General features: G+C 42.9%; 1 protein-coding gene across 2 annotated transcripts in view; it reads left to right on the forward strand.

Moving 5' to 3' along the window:
• LOC119652900 (protein amalgam-like) overlaps positions 1 to 17,077 on the forward strand; it is a 50,148-nt gene that overhangs the window by 31,024 nt on the left and 2,047 nt on the right. For both annotated transcript variants that reach the window (XM_038057273.1, XM_038057274.1), the window contains exons 2-4: positions 11,766 to 12,273; positions 12,712 to 12,975; positions 13,048 to 13,187. In XM_038057273.1, coding sequence (XP_037913201.1) covers positions 11,766 to 12,273; positions 12,712 to 12,975; positions 13,048 to 13,187 — 912 coding nt within the window. The remainder of the gene's footprint in view (positions 1 to 11,765; positions 12,274 to 12,711; positions 12,976 to 13,047; positions 13,188 to 17,077) is intronic.

Raw genomic sequence — 17,077 nt, forward strand, 5'->3', positions numbered from 1 at the left:
GGGTATGTGCTCCAACCTACAACTCTTTGAACCGTCCACCTGGCTTGGTAGCAGGATGATCGAAGACTGAACGCCAGTAGTTAGGTCTTCTGGAATGTGTATTTCCTAGGCCTGGACACGTTACATGCTTTGACAATGCGTTGTGTTACGTGAAGCGCTCTTTCCGTAGAGGCGCCTGCTTTAAGTTGGTTTAGCAACATGTCTACGGAGGTCTGCTTATACAGAGCAAACTTGACGTTTATCTCGATTTCCTGAGGCCTGAGGAATTCATTGAAAAACTTCGAAACAGGCAAACACTTTCGGATGAGGAAGGTATGGTTTCATTTGATATTAAAGCTCTCTTCCGTAGTATACCAGTAACGGAGGCACTGGCATACTTAAAGGAACAACTAATTAATATCGACGAATCATCGTGGAAATGGAGAGGGAAAATACGACTATATATGAAGTTGGCTACCCTTTGTATGAGTGAAAGCCACTTCATGCTCAGGAATGGATACTTCAAAACCATAGGGGGCGTCAACATGGGTAATCCACTATCACCATTTATCAGCGACATTTTTATGGAGCGAATAGAGGAACATATAGAGCAACTTGGTATTTTACCAAGATTCTGGGCTAGATATATTGACGACATTTTTGCAATTGGGAAACGAAGCCAGCTTAAAACCATACTCAACAAATTGAATACGGTCCACAAGAGTATTACATTCACCATGGAAGTCGAATATAACCACCAACTACCTTTCTTGGACTTACTCATCATCAACAATAGAGGAAAAATCGAATTCGATATTTACCGAAAACCAATATCCACGCAGAAAACCATCTGAGCAATATCACAACACTCCTTCTCACAAAAAATGGCACCGTACAACGCAATGCTCCATCGCATGCTAACCACGCCTTTATCAGAGGAGCGTTTAAACAATGAGAAACGCCATATCATTGAAACTGCAGAAAACAATGGATTCAACAGGAAGACCATAGAAAGAATAAACAGTAAAAAAATGACGAAAATGGAAAGGAATAACCTGACGAAATTTTTCACGCAGGCAGGACCGTCTAAAAAACGTCGAGTTCTTATCATCCATTCCCAAATTAGCTACCAGGTGAAAAACATCCTAAGGAAACGTGACATCGAAGTGATATCTACCAGGAGACAACATCAACTGAAGACACGATTAGGAAGCATCAAGGACCCCAAGGAAGATAGCGAAAAAAGTGGACCAATTGCGAAAAATCATATAAAGGGCAAACTAGTAGATCAATAACAACGAGGTTCAACGAACATACAAGAGAAGCAAATTCTGGCGAAAGCAAAAAGCAGACCAACACATGTCCTCAAATCATTGGTAGCTAGACACATGATCGAGGAGAAACATACAATAACGGAGGATAACCCAAGGGTAATTAAGGAGGTTAATGACTTCCCCAAATTGGACGCATTAGAGAGTTTCATCATCCACAAGATAAGATAGGAAAAAAGAATTAACAGTGATTTAGGAAATGTCAACAGTTGGCTTTTTGGATTAATTAGGTAATAAAGTTGACAATCAATTAAGGTCTGGATTTAGGTACTTAAGAATAAGCTGGACCATAAGCAATTCAGACAAAACCTCACTGAGGAAGAGGCCAACTGGTCCTCGAAATACCGGTATATGAGGAATAAAAAACTCACTATCCGGCATTAAAAAATAAAATCTGTGTTTTTTTTTTCATTCTTCCATAATTCAAAGAAAATTGCTTGGTGATCGCTGTGGTTGTACCCCGGGCTGACGCGCCAAGATATAATAATAATAATAATCGCTGACGCAACAATCCATATTGGGTCAGGGTCTTGAAGTGTGTTAGAGTACTTCATTCAAGATCGTAACGGAACACTACAGGATTACAGTACTCGTCAAGATATACAACACGTAAATGTAGGGTTCACAAACCCAAACCCCATTTTTCGAAATGTATTTGCATCACCTTCTTTGGCCAGAACTGTATCCAACTGCACACATATACATTATTTTTGACCATACAATGCCACTGCCTGCCTGATTTATGGTACACTGTATGGTTTGGCGATCACGCGCCCGTATCTCCACCAGTCTCATCTGCGACCCATATATCACTGCCAGGGTTCTGTAATGGTCACTTATAATAATAATTTCCACCGTTCCACGATTCGTAGCAAGTATTTGAATCAACCCCAGTGAAAGCCTTTCTAAATTCCGGACATTTGCTACTTCCGGCAAAACGTCTGTTATCCCTTTCCCTTTCCTTTGCACCTCCTTTGGAAATATGTCCCTTTTTTCCAGGTCTCCTTAATCATTGATATCGGTCAATGCTGCTAGTGCATGCTTTCGAGGAGTATCCAAACATCAGGCATTTGTTTTGATGAGAGCTGTTCTTTCAAACGGCATCCATTCCGAACTTTTTCGGTCAACCACAGCTTCTGCGTTGTGTCACTTGCGGCCGTTTTGAGTACCGCCATGGGTTTTTCGCTCTAACTCTAAATAATTCATTCACTTGCCAAGATTGACCGAGGATCGTAGTCGATGCGAAACGACCAAAAAGTAGGCCGAAACAGCCAAAATAGATAGTGATTTGAAACCCTCACAACAGATAAGGCCTTTGACCAAATAAATTGGCACAATCCATCAAGATGACCCCGCTTCTGAACGGGGCAAAGAAGGAGACGAGGAAGAAGTCTTAATTTTTGAAGTTGGTTTAAAGAAGAGGAGCGAAGTGCCAACAGGTATACTCCTTGGATGTATAGTTTAGAAGACACCCGAAGATATTGTGATGGATTAAAGTAAGTGGTTTAAGCGGCAAAATCCAACTCATTCAGACAAATTCGATTATTGTATTTTATTATTTTGCCTGTCTGAAGCGTAATATATGTAGAGAGCAAAATAAAAGAGTTTATTGCTCCAATTATTTATTATTCTCGAAGTTACATATCTAGATATTTCAACATACTTTTGCTTATCTGCAGTAGGCAACGTATTTCATAATTTAAACTCCCACATTGCGGTCTCCGCTCTGTATTCATTTTGTTTCCTTAGCTCCTGTAAACCCTATCGTAAAGATGTGATTCGGATCAGTAGTTTTTCTTTATCAACTGGCATCATTTTCTAGTCTCTTGGGGCATTATGTACTTTTAGGGGGTATATTTGGCTTTTATGTATAACAGGATTGAAAAACATCATTGCTGCAAATATTACAAATTGTGTACCGTCCTGCAGCAAATGTCTGCACAAGGGGAGTTTGACTTCCTGATTTTTATTCGGTCCACTGTTTTCCTACTAAAAGAGCATTCCAAACAATGCAATAACATCAACTTTGCTGACTTTCCCAAGTTCGCAGTCCAATGGAATCTAAACTTGATTTTAATTTACTTCTTTCGAAGAAACATTGGCTTAAATTCCCAGATACTCATGTAATCCGTTCCCATGGGTCGTTGACCATAATACCATACAAAACTTGGCGAATGTTTATCTCATAGAATTGGAGTAGCAAAGCTTCTTTCGTTTTTCCAAGTACCACCACCACAGGATGTGAAAAATGAGTTCACAAACACTAAGTTTGCTGCTTCCTTTCTAGATGTCATTTAAGTTATAAGAGTAGAGCGTCTACCATACATACTCGTCTGTATGTTTGAATGTCATAGAGCAGTCACTACTTCAGGATCCCTGCACTATGCATCCATCCGATATACCGCATTTGTGTGCAGGATGCATCCGGGCTTGAAAGTCTACGACTTACACCATGTAAGAGTCATATATGTGTTCTTATGTGGTAGTCGTCGTCGTCTATTATCCTCAAAAGCGAAATGATTTTAACTAACACCAAGTGACGCTCTTTATTACTTGTCTGACGAACGTCTAGGACGAAATAGCGTGCAAGAACGTTAAAAACTGAAAATATTGTTTACAGTGTTGGGTTCCATATATTCTGTGCGTAGGAACTTCAGGGACATGGTTATTCGAGGTAGAATATTTTGAATGGAAACTTCTCCAGCAGATATTGATATTTGAGTTGTTGGTACCAAACTTAAATCTCCAAATCAGCTTCATTTTGATCCATTTTCACAGAAAAAAATCCTCATAAAAAATAGGGTCAATGTTCTTATCTTAAGTTTGTCATTGATACACCTTGAACACTTTAATAGTTCTTCGTTTCTTGGAAATCTTAGAATCCTAATTTTGAGCAATTAACCCCCAGATATTAGCACTTTTTATCGTTCGTGCGCTTTTTGCTTTTGGGTTTTGTGACTTAAGGACATCTTTTAAGGTCATAAAGTGTTTAGACTTCTCGTTAAAGAAAGAAGACCTGCCCGCGGAATCTTTGTCTTAATTCGTGTTGAAGTCGGAGAGCTTTGTTATAGATAGATTATAGAATCTCCTCCTAAGACTGATTACATAGGTAGTATCGTAATAGACGTGATGCTTAAGAACTTGTCGGTGTCTGGTGATTATACTTTTCATTTATTCCGACCAAGCTTGCCTTTTCGAAGTAAAATTTGGAAATCATAAAATATATTTGGTGAGCTTTAGAATAACATGATGCATGTTTTTCAAAAATACGATTCGTCATCTTTCCAAATGTCAACAGTTTCTTGTGATATTTTCATGTGAATGCCAAATTCAGAATAATCTCGATCACCGAAGCAGATTTACAGTGATAACTTCTTGCTGCTAATGAAGTTTATCCTGGATCAATCAACACCAAACAACATCAAAATGAGATTTATTATACATCCGCGTATATAGTAAGAAACCTCGTGGGGAAAGCCCTAAGTCCGCATCCACTTGATGCCGGACCGGACCAAATGGAGAGCTACTTGCTTCCACACTTTTTGGTTCACGGACCCCTCTTTTTGAGTTCAAAACCCAACGTCAAAGAAGTAAAAGAGGAACGAAGATGGCTACGGTTTCGTACCAGGGCAGAGGCAACTCATCAGATGCTGCCTCACCTCTGCCCTGGGAGCAGCTTCTGTCAAGCTTTGGTCCGAACTGTGGGCGGATTTACGTTCAATATAATTCGCACCCTTGTCGAATTTTCCGAATTATAAAATGGAGCGTATCATATCTGTGAGCCGCGTCGGTCACGCAGGCGCTGCACACCCTAGCGCCACTAAACGGTATTATTATTATTATTCTGTTAAGGGAAAGTCGCACCGCGTCCTTGAAGAACTATTGTGCCTCTTTTACTGGTTATAGTGTACCTATTGATCATAGTATCTCAAGCAGGCCTGTAACCGTTAGGAACTTTAGTATGTTCCCCACTTCCAGACGTTTCAGCTTTGCATCTGGTATTAAGTGTTCTCCCAGATGTATCGACCTACTTTGCACAAGTGCCGGACACTGTCCCAGGACGTGCATAGAGGTTTCGTCCTCCTCCTCACAAAACCTGCAGGCAGTGTCCGTAGATATCCCTAGCTTCCTTAGGTGATAGTTCAGCCCACAATGACCAGTGACAATTCCCACCATGATTTGGAGGTTCTTTTTGGTGAGGTTTTAGCAATTCTTTGTACGCATGGGTTCGTATCCTCCAATAAGCACCCTGGACTGGTCCATCCCTGGTAGGCCCGCCCAATATAGTTCCCTCAACCGTTTCTCTTCGTTTCTTAGATTCATAGCCATGAAACCGTTTCCGATTCCACAGAAGGGTTCTGGCCCGTGTAAAGGCATCCCTGCTCCCTTCTTGGCTAGTTCATCCGCTGCCTCGTTGCCTTCCAACCCAGCATGGCCTGGAACCCAAAGTATCCAGACCTTGTTGGACGAGCCGAGTGTATTCAGTCTCTCAAGGCATTCCCATACCAGTTTAGAGTTCACGTGGTTGGACCTAAGTGCCTTGATCGCTGCTTGGCTATCGGTGAGAATAGCTATGTTCTGCCCCCTGTAGTTCCTTTGTAAGTAATCAGTTGCTGGTTTAAGCCGTATGTCGCAGCCACGCTCTCCCAGTTTGCCTTGTTACTCCAACGTGTTTCAAACTTCTTATCGAAGTGAAACCTCGTTGTCATGTTGTCCCTCGGTATCAGTAATTCGGGATACCGCCTAGAAAGGATATCAATCTTCCTTCGATTTAGGCAGCTCCCCGCCTCACTCATACTACCGGCCATCCTGAATATTGATCTCCTTGCCTGCATCTGTATGTGCAGATGGAGTGGGGTTAGTTCCAGAAGGACCTCCAGGGATGCCGTTAGGCATGTCCTCATTGCCCCACTGATACACACGCAAGCCAGCCAGCTTATGTAATTCCCTGGCTTGTGTGCTGAGTTGGGTTCTTTCTGCCCAGATTACCGCTCCATAGGTAATCATTGGCCTTACTATTGCAGTATATATCCAAAGTAGTATCTTCGGGCTGCAACCCCATTTTTTTCCTGCTATGGATCTGCCAGTCATCAGAGCCCTCGTAGCTTTCCGACAAGTGTTTCAGACATGTGTCTTCCAGAGTAATTTTTGGTCCAGCGTAATTCCCAAATATTTGACCTCTGTTTCTCGTTTCACCTCCATATCATGTAATGTTATGGCTTTCAGGTGATCCAGCTTACGCCTCCTAGTGAATGGTACTATGGTGGTTTTGATTGGGTTGATTCGCAGTCCCACCTTCCCCCCCCCCCCCCCCCCCCCCCAACCTTAATCCAGTTTGGATTCTATCACATAGGGTGTCTTCATATTTGCCCCTACAGATTAAAACAATGTCGTCCGCATAGCCCTGGACTTGTATTCCAGTATTAGTTAACACGTCCAGGAGTTCATCCACTACCATACTCCACATCAGCGGCGATAGTACTCCACCCTGTGGACAGCCTTGAGTGGTATTCATGATAATAGAATTTGTACCTGTTTGTACCTCTATTTGTCTGCTTTCTAGCATTTTGCCCATCCAGAGTGCCAGGGTGTTTCCCACTCCTTTGCGGCTCAGGGCATCCTGTATCTCTGTGTGCGATGTGTTGTTGAATGCTCTTTCGATATCCAAAAACGCGCACAGTGCAATTCTTACTAAACGGTAAGTCATGTTTATCTTCTTTCAATTGGTCTCACACGCCAGTGCTTCCTCCCAGACCGATGTCGGGTATAATAATGTATAGTGAACCACTCCGGCCACAATTAATCATTGCTGCATCTTTGGCTTCCAATGCTAGGCATCATCTGTGCAAACGATATGCTCGTATTTGTCGTTTTTTCTCAAGGATGGTTCAAATGTCCTTTGAAATTGATCTTCGCATCAATAATCGCCCCCAGATACTTTATAACCGGTTTTGAAGTGATGATGTGTTTGAAATAATTAGACGCTTTTTTACTTTTTCGCTAGTGTTATTAATTCTATTCGCATATATAACGATATTTCGGGAACCGATTGTTCCCTTCAACATGGATACTAATTGCATTCCTTTTCCTCCGTTGGGTAAAGAAGACCGCCTCTGACTTTTGTTCCACAAGGTCAATCTGAACCAGTCACGTTTTTATCAAGCTAATGGTTTCATGAGCGTACACTTCAACATTTTCAGGTTGTTTTGCGACTACAACCACGGCTAGAACATCTGCGTAACCAATTATCGTGGTCTCCGTTGGCACATGAAGCACGAGGATCCCATTGTACATTACCTGTGGTACTGCTGCTGTCACTTTGGACTGTTTAGGACCCCCATCCGTATCGTACCAAAGTGTCAAATACCCATTTTAGTCAATGATCTTTTTATCCACTCCCAGCTTACTGAATTGAGCGCACTTTTAACGTCCTTGCAACTACAGTACAGCATTTATTAGGCGACATCACGTCTCCAGTCAACTCCAAAACCAGGTCCACGGCGGCGATTGTTGAATGAGCTTGACGAAATCCAAATCGTCGCTTCGATAAGCCCCTATTCTATGATAGGGAGAAGTCTATTGTAGATAATTCTTTCGATCGTCTTTCTTACCGTGTCGATGAGGCATATCGGGCGGTATGTTGATGGATGTCATGAACTTCTGTAGCAAAACTGATTTTTGCTTCCTCGACCGAGAGGGAAAAACTCCCACCCCTATGCCCGCTTCAATTACGCTGATAAACCAGTCGGGTCTGGTTTTAACAGTCAGTTTAACAGTTCTATTGAGAACAGGATCCAGCTTTATTATCACCGATTCTCTGGAAAATTTCCTCAAGTTCCTTACCGCAAATTTGGTGTAGATGTTGAACGCTTGTTTATATTTTATCCGGGGGGAAGAACGCCATCACTATATCGAGCAGAAGATGCGGGCTGGTTAATTCTAATGTTTACCCTCTCATCTTCTTCATAGCAACTCTACACGCTGTTTCCCAGGGGTTTTCTTTTTGTGGCTCACGCAAAGTTTCATGAAGCATTCTCGCTTGCTACTGGTATAGCCTGCTTAACTTTACCTCGAAGGTTCGCTATACTTCCTGTTTCTCGTCGAAGTCTGATCTACCTCTAGATCGTTGGCAGATTCTTCTTGCTCGGAAACATGCAGCCCGCAAGCCCGCGATTTCTTCATTCCACCAATAGACTCGTCGCCTCAACATGGCAACGTGGCATGTTCTCATTACGCGTCTCATTGTTTGCACTATTTTTGCTGAAGCCGCACCACTGGTATTGTGACTTCCCAATAGCATCTCCAATGCATTCCCTTCAAACTTTTTCACGGGCCAACCCTGGTTATCAACTTTATAGAAACGCACATCGCCGCCTGGCCTTTTTTCGATCTGGCGGAAAATTCCCTGGTAGTCGCTATGAGTATAATCCTCACAAATAAACCAAACCATTCTCCTCGCTAATCTGGTACGCGCATATGTCAAATCAATTACTGAGCCCGACCCTGTCCCGCGAAAGCTTCGAGCAAAATACGTCTTCCACAACCTACGCACTGAAATCACCTGCTATGATTTTGTAGTTTCCTCTTCTTGAATTCGAGACCAGCATACCTAATATTTCCTCAAATTTTGTTATCATCGGGCTTGGTGGAGCATAGCAACTATACGAGTATGTATATACCAGCTATTTTTGTTCAGATAAATCCAACTTCCGGAAACTTCATCAGTTCTTGGATGGTTAATTTCCGCACGACCATATTGCCGCTTTTTCAGTTACATCTGTAGCCCAGGCATTACACCTATTGTTGTGATAAAGCTTACTGGTTATAGCCGTTTCGGTTTCCTTCTCATAAATGGTCTGTGAGAGTAGGTACTTCGCAGTGGTTGAGGTTGATTTGCATCAACCGCATTTCCGCATGAACACATAACTTGCCGCATCCATCTCCTAAACACTGGGCACCTACTGCTGCCTGCGGCGTGTCGACAGCTGACGCCCTCTTTCCCTTCCAAAGCATACATTCAAGGTTAACCTTCCACTACCTGAATATGTGACCTTCTCCTCCACACTTTGTGTACCTTCTGGGCCTGTCACAGTCATTATGGCATTCTTGAGGGACATCTGCTCTCTGGCAAGCGACCTAACCTATTTTTACTTTATGATGCACCAGCAGTTTGAACGCTGCTTAAACCGGTAAGCTTATAGATGCTGCTTACATGCCTCCATATGTCCTAAGGACTCTGATCGCGGACTCTTGCAAACGAAGGAATCTGAACTGTTAGGGCATTACGGATATCCTCATTGGTTGTAACTTCATCAATGTCTCTATATTGTATTAAAATCTGCTGCTTTTTGGCCCGTACTTTTGCTTTTTTCCTTGAAGATTTTTTACATTTTACTGAGGAAATTTTCAAACTGTGTTACCAGGAGATTTCTGCAGTTACAGCATCAAATCTCTTTTTGAGGACGGCTGACTCGGCTGACCCTTTTGCGAGGGTCCGAATCGGGTTTGATCTTCCTGAGGATATCGGCGTATGTGATATTACCTCTTTTAGAGATGATAATTAATCAGGGCTGTAATTTTCTTTTACGTGTTGCGCTTTTCCTATGCTAATCTTGGTCCATGTTTCCCCGGACCGCGGCACTGCCTTCGAGGGAGCCTGCTTGCCCACTCCCAAAAGCCGCCGGTACTGGGGTTCCGAGCTCCTGCATTGTAAGTTTTACTGTTCTTTCTTCTGCCATATTGGTTGTTTGTTCTGTGTGCCCTTCCCATAGCGTTTTTTGTCCACGGATGGGAGTTTTTCCACGCAAGCACATCTCCAAAAGTCTATAAGTGTATGTTCATACGCATCTGCCGAGGATTCCCTTGTCCTTCCTGGCCTTTCTGTCTGCCTGTCTGTCAGGTGCTCAGAGGTGGCGGCGAGGAAGACGGGGCGGCAATCTTATCGGCTGAACCAAAACCAAGTGGCCGAGGAGAACCTCCTTAGTGGTGGCACCGGGAGACGCTGTATTCACTTTGGCTTGCCGGCCGTGATGCAGTAGGCGAATGTTCCAAAGGCCTAATTAGGGCGATCAGACCCGAGTCTGCACGGGGACTCATCTGAAGTGGCAATTGGTCACGAAACCTTACCAGGGATATACTGGTACCATGGGAACCAGGATAGCCCCTGGACTCACATACTTCGGGAGAATTCCTGTTGTATGTGAGTACAGCTCGGTTGTTTGGGGATGGCCCTCTAGTGAGAGCTTCATGGGGGTTGTGGTTATACTCAAGCGAGAAGAGTCCTTCGGGCTTCGGCGTGGTGTTGCGTTTCAACACGGGTGCCGTACTCCTTAGTTCGGTAGACATTTAGGTAGGTCTTGCATCCACCAGTATGAATGCTAAGCCATGCACTTGGTATAGACTGGTACCGTTGTTGCTTGTCACAGCGGGACTCTGATTGTGGTCACAAAATCAATCTGTGTCTTAAGAAGACCGTGAGATTAAGTTTCCACGACAGGTATCTACGTAAAACCCTCAAGGACTCACTGAATGTATACCACGCGCACTTTTCTCAGAAGCGATTATACGCATTGACATGAAACTCGGTAAAAAGGTTGGAATTGTAAGTCCCCACACATGTGGTGAATTACCTTCCGTTACGTTGAACTTAATGGGGGTCCCCATACACCATAAGAGGGATGCAATATTTGTTTTTCATAGAATATAGCGATGTGGGGTATCAAATGATAGGTCTTTATTAGTGCTTTCCGAACTAAGTATTAGTTTTCGCATTGGTTGCAAATATAGGAGTGCGGGGTTCCGAAAAGAGTCAACTACTTTAAGAACCCGTTCTCTGAGACTACCTACTCGAAAAATCTGAAAAAATGGTGGTGGTGTATCTAGCCTCCAAAATACTCTTCGATATCTGCTCAAGTTATGTTAATAATTGTACGTTAGTATATTTTGACAATTGATTACAAACCCTCCTTAAGTTCATCGTATCGTCGTCCGTATAATAGATTTATATAATATGAAGCAAAATAATGGAAAGTTTGGTGGAAATGCTACTCTTATAACAAAGTTATAGTAGGTCAAAGTTCCCTTAATCACATCGAATTACAACTCCTTAGGAGATGTCAGTATTACATCGATTCAGTATCCCGTATTTTCCACGTGTATAGACTACGAGCTATATATAAATGGAACAGTCGTGTACCCGAAATATTCTTGCAAAAAAATCAATAAAACCTTTCATTCCTCTGGTTTGTAGTGAATAGGTTACTAAAAGAAGGAAAGATTCAATTTATTGTGATGCAGATCTTACAATAGTGTAGTCAATGATGGAAATAGACAAACGTTGATTTGGGGCGACATTGCTTTCTCAGCGCAAACATTGTTTGTCGTGGTGTTATGTTATGTCATCAATTCTAATTACCATTGCCCTTTCAGTACTTTAACAGTTATTTATTTTTACAGAGTTATCACATCAAACACCGGCCATTACGGCAATTTCTCCAGAACAAATAAGAGATATCGGGTCATCAGTAACACTGAACTGCACTATTGAAAATGCCAGCAGGTATGCAGTCTCTTGGGCAAAGCGACATCGCGACCAACCATCGGATAGTGTGGCTTTAACATTCCGCACCCAGTTGACCATCAACGATCCACGCTTCGAAGTCAATGAAACAATGAATGGAACTACGATGATATACTCGCTAACTATAAATAAAATTGAAGCCACCGATATGGGAACGTACGAATGTCAAGTCATCATATCCTTCCAGCAGAAAAACACCTCCACTGTGAATCTGCTCGTTAAACATCCTCCAGTTATCTCGCTATCAGAGACTACAACAAGTGTGAACGTTGCCGAGGGGCTTCCGACCCAGCTTTCCTGTGCGGCAAGTGGATATCCGCTGCCAACCATCAGTTGGACTCGGGAATACAATGCCATCATGCCTCACGGAGGACACAGCTATAGGTGAGTGGGAAGCGGGAGCCTCAAATCCGTGCTTGATTTAATGAAACCAACAAGGCCATCTTTCACTAGTTCGCCCTAGGGTTGTCATAAACCATGGAGCACACAAGGGACTTGTTAAACAAATGTTCAAGGAAGGAGATTTTTTCCATTTTATTGAGTTTAATTATGCTATGTTGCAGGATTTGAGACAAGGGGCAAAATGCGCTTTGCTGGAGGACGTAAATTACTCCAGAACGCTAATTTGTTTGGTACATGTCAAAAATTCTGGTAAAATCAATGGATGAGAGAGAAGATCTTGATGTTGCCTTTGTCCTGGCTTCTCTATGTGCACATCTAGTCAGCAATCCCATGCCCACTTTTAGAATTATATTAAACTTACGCAATGAGATGCATGCGACAAAAATATTCCACCAAATCCACTAAATTTTGATATTCCAGAGGAAAAGTTCTTAAACTCGACAAAGCTCATCGCGAGGACCGAGGCACATATTATTGTATTGCAGACAATGGTGTCGGCAAGCCGGATAAGAAGATGGTTTCATTAGAGGTGGAATTCCCTCCCAGGATTACAGCTCCCAGACCGAAAGTTGCACAGGCAATTGATTATGACGTCGAGTTGGAGTGCAAAGTGGAAGCGTATCCTGCACCAGCCATAGTTTGGTACCGAAATGGCGCGACGTTAACGAGCAATAGTCATTACAGGTAGGTGCACATATACAATTGGTGTGGAGCTACAGTTCCTTCTGATACCATAGTCCTTTTTTATTGTTGCAGAATAACTAATATAGCGACTGCATTCGAGATTACTAATTCCGTGGTTCGAGTAATTACCATCGATAAGGATAGCTACGGAGACTACTACTGTAATGCGACGAACAAAATGGGTCACGACGTAGCTAGAATTAATTTGTTCGGTAAGCGATATGTGGAACTAAGTAGGGTGGTGCTTCGTAGCTCAATTGCGCTTTGATTCTATCTAATATGATTTTTTTGTAGTTTGAAGTAGAAAGGCGATTTTATTGATTTCAGCCGACGATAAGGATGAAAAATATTCGAATCCCTTTGGCTATGAAGTGTAGAGTATTACTTTCGACACTATTTCTGTCTATTAGGGAAGAATATCTGAAAATGTTTGCACGGAGGGAGACCACCAAATGAGAGGCTGAAATATTTGTTCTAGTTTAAATGCAATTTCTTAGTTTCTACTATTGATCCCTGTTTGCTGGGCAGCATCTTCTAATAGAGCCCGCAAATTTCAACAATTCTTCTTTTGTTCTATGATAGTTAAGACGCTTGTGTGGCCATCGCTTACTTCTTGCTGTGAAATTGATATTCTCTCAGATTACTCATTCTTCTTGATAACCTTTTAGATAGTGAGCTCATAAAAGTATGTCTTTTATAGAAAAATTCAACTTTTTTGAAGTGATCCTAAAAACGCTGGCTGGTATTATCCTTCAATGAAGTATAGCTTCTCAACCATACCTACGCGCCATTGTTCTTGGTTTCCAAAGTTGTGCTGCAGTTTTCTCTAGGACTTTCCGAGAAGCCCACACTTCTCCGCTAGTGTTCGTGTTTCTAGAGTAATCTCAATCGACCTAATAAATATAATTCCGGTGCGTCCATTACTTCTTGATTTTGTGGTTGCACAGTCATGCAGTGAGGGCCCTTTTTCTTTGTAACCGTGTGCTGTCGAAATGGAGGCAAAGCATTATCCTGGTATAATTTTTCAATAACTCCTCAAAAGTTCACAGGACTCTAAATAGTGGACACATACCGGTCGCATGTACGGTTGTGTGCATGCCTTTATTAATGGTAATGCGAAACGGAACTACTAATCTATAATACCCTGTGGTAGACCCGATGGCACGAAGTTGAAAAATAACTAAATGGAACTAGGAAGTATTGATATTATGCAAAATAATGAAATAAACGCTTTTCAAAGATCCGCCCTTCGAATGGATCTCTGTGCCTACCGTCGACGTGACCTCTCTTCTCTGGCCTTCTGACACTCAAAGAGCAGACAGCACTTTCTCAGATAATTCCCCAATAGGAACAGGAGGTAGCCTGATACTTGGAATGAATTTACTAGTGAGTCTGGAAAATCTTTTTATCTTGCACAAGTGAAGGCAAGTTTGGCATCAAGTGTTACGACAGGCGCATCCATCGAAATAGACGGCTGTGTGACTCTGCTCGATGAACCGCATCCATAGCTTTCATAACAATATCTATCGTGGATTCCCCTGCTTTAAAGCCGAACTACCTTTGAAATAAATTTCCGGCACGTATCGGTTCGGTGAATGCATTCCTTCCAAGGACAAGGAAAAATGCTCCCTACAGGCAAGCGTTGAATGTCTCAAGCTGTAGGTCTGGACAACCAATTTATGTACATCGACCAGATCTGGCACTCGCTTATTTTTCTTTGAGAGGAGTGCCTCTTCTAGTTCCTTCATGGTGAAATCGTCGCCCTTCGCGCCCCGGATATCAATAGAAACAGAATACATAGAGATTTACGCCCGTACAATGCGGTCCATCTGTTCGGCCCTGTTCCCGGTCCCCGCAAAACCCCATGAGTCTCCCTAGATCTTCAACAACCTCTTCAACTAGCTCCTGCTAGCAGTGAGATTAGCTTTTACTTATAACGCAGGACATGGAAGCTTGGCGGGCTATTTACATATCAAATTAATAACTGAATTCATGACAGTGTCAACCGCAGTCCATCCATTACCTGAAGTCTTGGTTCTGCCTGTTTCAAGAGCTTCGGTGAATCCTTCGATCACCTTTGTAAAAAGAGCGCGAGTCTGGTTTACGCCAAGGGACAACTACGAAAGTGACATATTGATGACCGGATGCCGAGGAGTTTTCAAGAACTCATCGCCCATTTATCGACAGCACCAGTAATTCCGATGCGAAGGTTACGTGGGGAATGGTTTCTTTGTAGCCCGGGTGCAGGAACGTTAACGTGGAACCGGTGTTCAAAGCTATAAGCCTCATTCTCGTCATCTTTTCAAGGATCTGTTCACTCCGGATTTATTCAAGTGTCTTAGCATTAAAAGCAACCACAACACACTACGTCCTGCTTGGGTCGAAAGATCGGCATCATCTCACTCGATGAAAAACGTTACCATTAAACATCGAATCTAGGTCTGAATCCTAAGTCGGACGTTGGTGTCGGCTGAACTGTTATATGCTAGTTTCTATTGAGGACATGCTGTATTTTAAGGCGATAAAGAAACGAAAAGAAAAATGCAACCGCGATGACCGGCCTTTTGATCGTTTACCATTCACTTCGACGCAAATTTTTCCACATCGATCGGTTCACCTCACATCGATCACGGATATCCCCATTTCCGATGTGATACCCCACTGGTTCAACACAACAGCTTTGTCTCCATTATCGTGAAACGCCGCTCATTGTCTTTTATAGTCGGCCAGCATTCAAAACCATAGAGAGCGACAGAGCGGACGGCACTGCGGGGAATTCTCGATTTGAGACGTTTGTTGATAGGTCGAGCACAAAGAACACCAGTTGTAGAACACAACTTCATCCAGGTTGTGTAATGCGTGAAGAAATTTTATAACGCAATTAACTATTCACTGATAGCTCTTAGATCTCAGTAGGCCATTGTTGCTGGCAGTGATAATGTCTGTTTTGTTGGAGTCGGTCGTTAAAAATGATGTTTTGTTCGCAGACTCAATTTTTGAACAAGTTCTTCGCCATCACTTTGTTATGAGACGCTAGAAAAACATAATCTGCATAAAGCAGTGTTTAAAGCACTGGACGTTAATCATCATCATCAAAGGCGCAACAACCGGTATCCGGTTTAGGCCTGCCTTAATAAGGAGCTCCAGACATCCCAGTTTTGCGCCGAGGTCCACCAATTCGATATCCCTAAAAGCTGTCTGGCGTTCTGGCCTACGCCATCGCTCCATCTCAGGTAGGGTCTGCCTCGTCTTCTATTTCTACCATAGATATTGCCCACCGTAACCTATTGAGCCGGATTTTATCCACAACCTGATGGTCGTGGTATCGCTCATAGATTTCATCGTTATGTAGGCTACGGTATCGTCTATCCTAATGTAGGGGGCCAAAAATTCTTCAAAGGATTCTTCTCTCGAACGCGGCAAAGAGTTCGCACTTTTTTTTGCTAAGAACCCAAGTCTCCAAGAAATACATACACATAAATGGCTGCCAACAACCGTGCGCGGATTTTATCATCGTAGCTGTAGTCGGTTGTGATTTTCGACCCTAGATAGGAGAAATTGTCAACAGTCTTAAAGTTGTGGTCTCCTATCTTTATTCGTCCCATTTGACCAATGCGGTTAGATGTTGTTCGTTGGTTGGTTTTTGGTGCTGAAGTTGCCACCATATACTTTGTCTTCCCTTCATTAATGTGCAGCCCAAGATCTCGCGCCGCCTGCTCGATTTGGATGAAGGTAGTTTGTACGTCTTGGGTGGCTTTTCCCATGATGTCGATATGGTCAGCATAGGCCAGTAGTTGGGTGGACTTAAAGGAGATCGTACCCCTCGCATTTACCTCAGCATCTCGGATCACTTTCTTCAGGGCCAAGTTAAGGAGGGCGCATAATAGGGCATCCCCTTGTCGTAGCCTCCTGTTGATGTTGAATGGTCTTGAGAGTGATCCTACTGCGTTTATCTGGCCTCGCACATTGGTCAGCGTCAGCCTAGTCGGTCTTATCAATTTCGGCGGGATACCGAATTCTCTCATGGCCGTGTAGACTTTTATCCTCGCTATTCTATCATAATAATAATAATAATCGTTGGCGCAACAATCCATGTTGGATC

The sequence above is a fragment of the Hermetia illucens genome, chromosome 3 (genome assembly GCF_905115235.1).
Source record: "Hermetia illucens chromosome 3, iHerIll2.2.curated.20191125, whole genome shotgun sequence".
Classification (NCBI taxonomy): Eukaryota; Metazoa; Arthropoda; class Insecta; order Diptera; family Stratiomyidae; genus Hermetia; species Hermetia illucens.